The 9,455-nt window shown below is 45.0% G+C and overlaps 1 protein-coding gene across 1 annotated transcript; it reads left to right on the forward strand.

Annotated features, from left to right (window-relative positions):
* Nucleotides 1–749: 749 nt before the first annotated feature.
* GCM1 (glial cells missing homolog 1 (Drosophila)) lies at nt 750–9,068 on the forward strand. Its single transcript, XM_009882149.1, has 5 exons — nt 750–951; nt 2,720–2,972; nt 3,915–4,027; nt 5,032–5,160; nt 8,472–9,068. Exons 1-5 carry the CDS (start codon nt 850–852, stop codon nt 9,066–9,068), a joined length of 1,194 nt encoding a protein of 397 aa, XP_009880451.1. The 5' UTR covers nt 750–849.
* The last annotated feature ends 387 nt before the right edge of the window (nt 9,069–9,455 follow it).

Below are 9,455 nucleotides of genomic sequence, written 5' to 3' on the forward strand. Positions count from 1 at the left end.
AGAAAGAATAAAATGGCCTGTTCATTTTCTGATTCGCCTTTTGTCTCCTTGCCAAAGGAAACAAACCCCAAAATTTTTTCATGCATGGGATCCCTGAGGATATGGTATTAAGCTTAGCTGGTACTGAAATTTGGAGTAGAGCAACCGCCTGCTTTACAAGATTTCAGGCAAAAACTGTTGGTTTTAATAAACATACCTTGGTGGGTTTTTTTTACTTCAGCCTGCTGTTGAGATAGGAAAATGCAGGCAGCCCAACCTTCTTTTGTAATCTTCCCTCATGCAATTGGTTAACTCTGAGAGATGCCAACAATAGTTGAAACGGTTGAGCGCCATTTCATCTGAAATGGTAGTAGTCCCCTCTTGTTGCTCACCTTTGTCATGTGCAGTATGTGAAATATCTAATGGGTCCGCAGCGACTCAAAGAACCTGCAGCAGCCACTGAGCCGTTCAATCAGTTTGGCTCTGGAAATATTGAGCCAGAGTCAGATCAGATGTGCAAAGAGCCTGCAAGCAGAGTTACATGACGATAAACTCGGTATGAGAGGAGACCGAGCAAAACAAAACAGATGACAAAGGCACTATTTGCTTGCTGTTAACGATGCCTCTATAACATCACAGGCTATCTCTAACCTATATTTTCCACTGCATTGCCGGCTTGCAAAACTTTTAATGGAACAAGTTTTTCTGGCAGAAGAACATTGATTTTTATCTTTAATGAGCAGGCTCTCTATCATTTAGCTTCAGGAAACAGCTTCCTGGTTGTAAACCGCTTTGAGAGTGCTGACAGCCAGTCAACTTCAAAAGCAGCCAGGAGAAACTTTCTCGCAAACTTTGGGAAGGAATTAAAAAATGCTGAAAGGCGTAGATGATGTTGTTATGGAGCAGGAGGACTCTGCTTCCCGACATGGAGAAATGACAAGTTGGGATATCAATGACATCAAACTTCCCCAGGTATGTGTCTATGTCTTAGAAATGTATCCAGTTCTAACCAGTCATCTCTACTTCACCGCTGATCTTAAGTGCTTTGTCAGTTATCTATGCCTCACTGCTTTTATTCTCTTTGTTACCTTGAGGTATGGACAGTGTTTTACTGAAAAGCTAGAAAATATTGAGCAGATATTGAAGTTTCCATGCATTTTTCCTTAAATGTATTCTTGGAAGAGCTGCTGACACATGAAAAATAGCAATGCTGCAGATGCGTTGCCTTTCCAGTCCACTGATGGATGAGGTGCAGGGAAAAAAAAATTATGTCCTGCTGTGGGTGCTCAATGACAGATGTCTAGGACTTGCTTTTTGCCCTGGGTAGTAAGGGAGCACAGCACCCATGACTGCCTTGCAACTGTGGGTGCTCAGCCTGGCTGCAGACCGGGCTCCAGGCAAGTGGGCTGGCTTTCCACATGGAGGCAACACTCCTTTCACGAGCCCCTAGGGAAAGCTTGTTTCATGTTTGCAGAGGTTTGCTGAGAGGCAGAATTGTGATCTTTCCCTCCCTCAGTCCTTTCCTAGTCCTCTTATTTAAAAATTTCAGCCATGCTTTCCACTGAAAGCCCACAGTACCCTGCACGCCAACGTCATCTCTCTGTCTGTCACCTCAGCATATTTGTGCCAGATTCCTCCCGCTGCGTTCCTTCAGCATCTAGCTCTGCCTTTCACCTCCCAACCCTGTCTTCTTACCTGATCCCAGTCTCTTCCCTACTATGACACTGCTGTTCACCCAAGGCCTCCATGCCCCAGGCTGCCTCCTTCCCTGCCCTTCACCCCAAGGTCACCTTCACCTGAATTTCAGCCTGGAGGCTTTCTCCACACCCTTCCCTACCCTGTCTGATGGCTCCTGGGGAAGCACAGGGGGGGTTCTCTTCTCAGTTGATGTTCTTGCTGCTGTAATGGCTCTCAGTGGCTGGGATCAGTAATCTCAAGGAAATTCCTATTAAGTTTTTGTACCCCTACAAGACCTTTTCCCTCAAAATCATCAGTGGGTATGTCAGGTGCTTTACAGCTTACTGCATTTTGCTGTGTTGACTGTACCCACTGAGGTGATGTGTGGTCCTTTGTCTTTTCTTTCATTGAGTTTTATTTTTATTGTTCCTTACAGTGGTGTTGTATTTGAGGCTTTTTTTCACTTAGTCCATAGCAGTGGGGAAAAAAAAAATCACCAAGATGTTATTTGTTTTGGACTTCAGAAAAATCACTGTGGAAGTCTTCCATGGCACTTAGGTCAAAACAAACCAAAGTCCAGAACTAAAGACCTACAAATGTGGGCAGAGTCTCAGTTTGATTCAGTATTTGCCTTTTTTCCCGTGAGTAGAGCCAAATCAAGCCAAATGATTCAGTGTAACATTGCTGTGCATGGCCTGAAAGGCAAAGCAGGATCTCTGCCATGAAAACTAACTGAAGTTAGTCAGGCAGTGACCGCCGCCTGCAAGGAATGTATCTGCCATTTTATGTCAGGGCCCCCACCTTCCTCTCCCAGGGAGGTTCTGCACTGAGCTGGACCTGTGAGTGAGTGAGAGCAACCTCCTGGCCAGGCTTTCCTGATGCTTTGGGGCTTGCAGGGAGCCATGGGGAGCCTTCTCTCCACTGCTCCCTCCTGCCAACCAGCATCACCTGCTGGGATGCTGGGGTCACCCAGGCTAGAGGACACCTAGCAGAGGACCAGGTCTGCTGGCTTCTGGCTTCTCTTTCCCAGGCTAAAACGTGGCTTACTTTGATGTCTCCACAGGACGTGAGAAAGATAGACTGGTTTCAAGAATGGCCGGATTCCTATGTAAAACATATCTATAGCTCAGAGGATAAAAATGCTCAGAGGCACCACAGCAGCTGGGCAATGCGAAACACCAACAACCACAACTCTCGTATCTTAAAAAAATCCTGCCTTGGGGTGGTGGTCTGCAGCAATGACTGCTCGACCTTGGATGGGAGGAAGATCTACCTAAGACCAGCCATATGTGATAAAGCTAGGCAAAAACAACAGCGTGAGTATGAATGTGTCTGTTCATTGTATGGCAGTTCATACGTGAATACAACATAAAAGAAAGCCAAGTAGAGGATACCTTTTGGATTACAAAACCTTCCTGCTGCCATTCCATATATTCAAATGCAACTCTTGATTTTGGAACAATGCATTTTACATTTCTTAACGTTGGGGGAGGAGTTGTTTGCTTCTTTTCCTTTTGTTTTCTTTTTTCATCTCTAGTTCTGATGGTTAGAGATTGATTCCCAGCCTTCTTAGGCCCACAAGTGAGGTTACTGAGAAAGCTGTGTAGTGCAGGCATCTTCCTGCTCTGCTGTTCCTGCTATTGGCTTCATTATTACATGTGCCCAAGAGTAACTCAAGAAAGTCTCGCAGGAAAGAAGTTACTTATAAACTATGATGACTGGAAAATAGGCCTTGTAGTCATGTCATTGGAGCAAGACAATGCAAATAGAGAACATGAGCTGCACATGTATTTTTAACAAGACCATTTCAAACAATTGTTGATTGCTCAGTAGAGCTAGCACATACTGCTTTCTGTATCTGAGAACATTTTGGCTAAAGAAAGGTATTACTTAAGCACTCACAGAGGTCAGAGTGATGTCCTCTAGAAAAATCAGACAAGAATACATATGACATTCCAGACCCTGCCAAGTTAGAAAGAACTACAACCAACAATCATAATAAATGATAAAATGATAAGAAAGCTATAATATAAATATTTTTGCCAGTTGTATTTAATAATGGAACACAATAAAGGCAATTAATAATTTGCTTATATTGATCTTTGCTTACATTTGGAAGTTTTTTGCGTAGTTTTTCTCAGTGTAGTTTCTGAGCCCTGAGCCAGAAGTGGGAATCCACCACTGATGAACCATTGTATCACACGGGATTCACCTGATCAGTGCTGTACAGAAAATATTTCCCACCATCTTTGCTCCAGGGAAATGTTGTCCAAACTGCAGTGGACCCCTGCGGCTGCTTTCCTGCCGAGGCCATGGTGGTTACCCAGTTACCAACTTCTGGAGGCATGAAGGCCAATTCATATTTTTTCAGGTTGGTATAAAATCATCACCTTACATTATGCAAGTTAATTTTAATTTTTTTTTTTAAGATTGATTAGGGACATTTTTTGTTCCAACAAATAAAAGTGATTGAATATGACAGGGTCAAATAATTGTAAGCAGAAAAACTTTCACAATGAGTAGGCGAGGTCTTAAGCAACCTGATCTAACTTTGAAATTAGTCCTGCCTGAACAGGAGGTTGGGCTAGACCTCCAGAGGTCCCTTCCAACCTAAATTAGCCTATACTACTATGATTTTACAGTATATTATATTTTTCATTTAGGCTCCCATGAAAACCTGTTGATTTTGAAACACATTGCCTCAGGTGCATAGGAACCAACGAATCCCCAAAAAGTCAGAAATCCCATTATCGCAACCTCTTCTCCAAGGCACCATGCATAAGCATGAGGCTATTTGAAAACAGGAAATCATTGTACCCAAGGGACTGTCTATGGAAAATGCCATCTGTGCATTATAGTAACTTCTATCTGGAAAACAGTGTATGCAAATGTGTAAATAATGGGCACTATTGCTGGAAGCTGTAATCCTAATTTTGTACCATAACCACTGAGCTGTCTCCTGTTTTCCAGACTTTCACTTATGTGCAGGTTAAATAAAATTAATTCTCTGTGGAAGCTAATGGAAATTAATGTTCTGATAAATATGTCTAAAGGGTGAGAAGAATGGAAATGACTGCAGGGACACTGTAGCCAGGCTGCAGAAGACCTTGTGGCTTCAGTTGGGGCTCTAGTGTGGGGACTGTCTTCTGCACATAAATGTGGTGCACTGGTTTTATGATTTCAGAGAATTTCTACCCCATTGCACTTAATCTGAGATACGCTTGTTACTTAAGCTCACATTAAATAAGTCTTATTAAATACAAAGCATTAAATCAGGCCATATATGTGGATTTGGCCTGTGCTACAAAATCTTCTCCCTTAAGATTAATAACAAGGTTGTTTCTAACTTTAACATATCATAATTCTTTCCTAAAGTCCAAAGGAGCTCATGATCATCCACGTCCAGAAACAAAACTAGAAGCAGAAGCACGAAGATCAATCCAAAAAGCTCAGACAGCTTTTTCTCCAGCTTCTCCAAGATTAAAAAGAGTCCGGGAGGTTGAGGTAACTCTTATTATCAATCAGTGAAATTGTGGGGTCAGTGATTCATGGTTCAAGGCATGGTGGAGGCTGTGGGTCTGGGTGAGAATGGGCTTCACATCTCCACGTTCTCCTTCCCATGATCAGGCCAAGAAGGAACAGAGCATCCTGCTCTGCTCATCACTGTCATCCACTGCCAGCAGCCCCCACCTGGAGCCTCTTTGGGCCTGGTGGCAGCAGGGGATTACATCTATACTGGTAAACAAAGCAGGGCCAGTGGGTAGGCTCATTCACATCACTATTCACATGGTGCCTGCCATGGATTTGGCCAGCACTAACTCGTGCTCACAGACAAAATACCCTGGCACAGGTCAGGAGGACAGCATGTGCCAGGGACCATCTCCTGGAAGGATTTTGGACAAGGCTGCATGAGGTTTGGGTCCCTTCACAGGCTTTGAACCTGCCTGTGCCTCTACATCATGTCGTTGCTACAAGCCACAGGCAATAAGAATCTCAAGTTGATGCTGTGAAAAGTAGCTCTTGGTGGGCGGCAACACGGCCGTTGCATCATTTCACTTCGGGCCCAGAGATCTCCCAAGGCGAGGATGTAGTGCTGACATCGCCAGGCCATGCCTTTTGTCCCTGTTACCAATGACAGTCCTTGGCCTCATTTTATTTAGCAGCATGGACATAGCTTTAGACCCCCAGCTCTTTCCTATTTTAGAAGTAAGAGTTGCCTTTAAAAAAAATTTCCTGCAAGTTCTTTGTTAGTGCTGCTCCACAAATTAAATTATTTACAAAGAAATCTGGGAATAAAGTAATTAGATATTTAGTCTAATCTGTATTGACACTGAGGGAGAATAATAGAAGGTTTTAACTGGATTTAACTTATATTATTGATTGCACCACCCCATGAGAAAATTGTAACAAATAAACACTTGAAAACTGCAAAATACTTTTGGCAATAACTGAACTCAGGAGGAAGATTCATGTATGTGTGTACACATACACACACACACTGTATGCTATTTTACTATAGATTACAATATATAACATTACCTATATGATATACCTGTTATATACTGTGCATGGTATCTTGACAAAACAAACTTGTCATGAACAAGGCAAATCCAGAAACCCTTACTCCTCCTTCCTCCAGTCCCCCAACCTTTACTTGAGACTTTACTACTTCAGTAGCAGGCCTGGATCATTTTATTCACAGACTTAAGGCCCACCAGGGAGAGAGATGGTCTCCTGCAGGGCAGCTGCCCTTGAGCAGGATTTGGCCTCCTGCAGACCCTCAAGGGCTGTGAGGGCACCCTCAGGTGCAGGAGGCACCACCCCTCCCTTGGAGAGACAGTGGGAGGTCGTGTTTTCTCCACAGTGTATCCCGAGGTCCTCCACTGGCATGGAGGAGGTGCTGCAGAAAAGTGAAGGGACCCTTCACCTCTGCTTACCCTCCCTGCTTTTTGCCAAGGTAGGTAAGTGGAAGGTGGATCACCTTTGCGTGGTGTGCCTCACTTGCTCTCCTGGTCTTCAGGAGGGCTTTGAAGGCAGAAGAGTGCTTTGAAGGACTTGCAGAAGCACTTACGTTAAGACATCGGCTCTGCTGGGTATGGAAACACTTGTGAAAGCATTTACAGAGATCCCACAGACGACTATGTGCCAGATGGAGGGAATCAGGTAGAGCAGTGAGGCTGTCTCCAGTGACCTTCCTTGCAAAGGCCATGTTACACGCAACTGTACACCAATGGTCTTCACAGGCAGTTTGTCTTTTGATGTGCTAGAGGTGGTGCATCCTCCCCAGGCTGGTGCTTGGCATCGTAATCAGTGCCCCTTCAGTTACAGACAAAAGCAATAATTGGGCTGGGGTGGGGGGGATGGGGACAGACTTCTTAAATGGATGACATGGGGAAGCAGGGGCATCCAGGAGTCCAAGAAGAAGATTAAAAGAGTAAACAGAGGAAGTTAAACCCATTTGAATGGAATATGAATTTAAGAGCTGCAGCTGTTTCTACTGGAAATACTCAGGAGTACACTAAAAAACAGAGCTCATGAGTGACTCTCATGGAGACACACTGACTTGGGATGGGACAGTTAGAGAGTATGGGATGGACTGGTGGTGGCCTCGTGACACAAGAGCCTGGGAACATGAGCATAAGAAAAGGCAGCTGAGCCACTGCATAAATCTCTAACAAATACAGAAACAATTATTTCCATATCACTGGTTTAATTCTGTCCCCATGAACACTAAAACAGTCGTCACCTAGGAAATGTTACTGAGTCATGTGGCGTTATTTTCATATTCTGCCAAGAGCAGCCGCAATACAACTAAGTCAGGAGTTTGATCAGACACGCAGAACCTATGTTGCTGAATCAGCAAAAAATCTTCTGAAAAGATTCAATTCTTATGTGCTCACAGGAGACCAGGGAGGAGAACTTTGGAAAAATGTATGAGCCCAAAATAGGGCAAGTGACACATAGGATGTTTTCTCTATGGCATCAGTGGGTCTTTAGCTGAAGGTGGGCTGGGTCCTGCATCAGGTTGTTGGAATTTCTTCTGATGGTGAGTGGAGAACAGCTGAAAGGAGCCTTGCTACTCTAGCAGTCAGCAAAATCACTATAATTAAATGGATGAAAAAGCAGAATAACAAAGAAGAGAGACCTGTAAGTACTCATCAGAAACGATAGCACAGAATGAGTGTTCTGAAAGGAATTAAAGTTTGCAAAATTATAATCCAATAATTAGGGCAATTAAAGAAGCTGTGAAGTATCTAGAACAAAAGAGCCAGGAGAATAATTTCTGTGTGCTGCTCCCTCCCTGAATGAAAATTTTGTTTGTGGGGTAAAAAAATGTAATTACAGGAAAATGTATCAGTTAGAAAAAGAAGTAGGGTCTTGAAAAGCTGAAGCATAATATTGTAGTGAGAAGATCACTTCAAAACAATCAGTTTAAAAACATCATAGTTAGCTTTTCCAAACTCCATAGGAAAGAAATAAATTCTGTAGTGTCAAATGTATTAGCATAATTTCATTTTCAGGTGCTTCTTCAGCATATGCTGGCAGGGCTGTGAGTGCAAAGTCTAACGATTCTTTCAGTGTAAACAAGCTTTTGGCCAAAACTGGTGAAACAAACCCAGAACTGTGATCTGGGAGCCCTGTTTGGTTTCCCCCTAAAGCCCACTGGCACTAGTGCACAAGGAGGCTCTGCTATGGTGTCTGCTTTGTTATCTGTGTTAATTGAATGCATTCGTGAGGGTCTCATGCAGGATGTTTTTTATTTCATGCTGCTAGGCTACGCCTTGTTTGACTAATCCATGTCTCGCTTTCCCAAGTCTCTGACAGGTGCGATGCCGATGCGGGAGGCTTTGCCTTTGCTCCTTTCCAAGCCGGACGCTTACCTGCAACCTGCTAATTTGGGGGGACATTTAAGCAAAAGCTCCCGGGAGCCCACACTGGGCAGCTGCTCCGGGCGGCCGCCATTCCCAAAGGCAGTTGAGGAGGACGGATGCTCCGGAGAGATGCCGACCTGGAGCAGGACCCTGTCCCTCAGGAGGACACCCAGCGCCAGGAGGCCTTGCAGTGGCCCTACCCTCCTGCCCTGCCCAGCCCCTTCCCCCCGGCACTGCGCCCACCCCACCAGCCAGCACCTCACCCTGGTGTCAAAGGGTGGCCATGATGCCTTCAGGCCTAGCGCTGGCCCTTTGGGGGAGGAATCCCACCAGGGGAAATCCCTGCCGACCTACAGCGGCAGCTGCCTCCCTCCACCACCATACCCTGCACCTCCGGGAGGGCCCTGCGAGCCACAACCCCACCGCCAGCTCTTGGCACCTCTGAGGGGAAGCCAAGGAGACAGGGGTGAGGGAGGACGCCATACAGGTCTCAGCTACTGCCACGACGACATGTTTTTTAACCTGTACCCCTTACGGTGACCAGGTTTGAAAGTCCTCTCTCCCCCCTCCTCCAGCAGTGGGCCTAATTCTCCATCCCTGTTGACACACGGATGTGAAAGTGCTGCCATGCCAATTACCTCTTTAGCTCCTCTTGCAGGCCTCAGGAGGGCTTTCATGCCTCAAGCCTTATCTTTGGTTGTTGGTTTTTTTTGGCTGTTATATTTTCCCCCACTATTTCATTGATCTAATAAAAGGTATCGGCTCTTCTTACAGACTGCCTCACTGACATTCTGCTTTGGTGGCATTTCAGTTCCCCTTGATACTCAGTTTGTTCAAGCCTGTGGGACTGTGGAAGGTGCAGATGGATGTGGAAGGACCACAAATGCCATGTGCGACCCTCTGCACCCTTTCAGCTTCTTTGGGCAG

This window comes from Charadrius vociferus, unplaced genomic scaffold (assembly GCF_000708025.1).
Source record: "Charadrius vociferus isolate BGI_N301 unplaced genomic scaffold, ASM70802v2 scaffold113, whole genome shotgun sequence".
In the NCBI taxonomy this organism is placed as follows: domain Eukaryota; kingdom Metazoa; phylum Chordata; class Aves; order Charadriiformes; family Charadriidae; genus Charadrius; species Charadrius vociferus.

Bases quoted from the DNA above. Each gene is read 5' to 3' on its own strand.
- GCM1 (XM_009882149.1), top strand. From the start codon at position 850: ATGCTGAAAGGCGTAGATGATGTTGTTATGGAGCAGGAGGACTCTGCT. The intron at 952-2,719 runs GTATGTGTCTAT...ATGTCTCCACAG, and splicing joins ATGACATCAAACTTCCCCAG to GACGTGAGAAAGATAGACTG. The intron at 2,973-3,914 runs GTGAGTATGAAT...TCTTTGCTCCAG, and splicing joins AGCTAGGCAAAAACAACAGC to GGAAATGTTGTCCAAACTGC.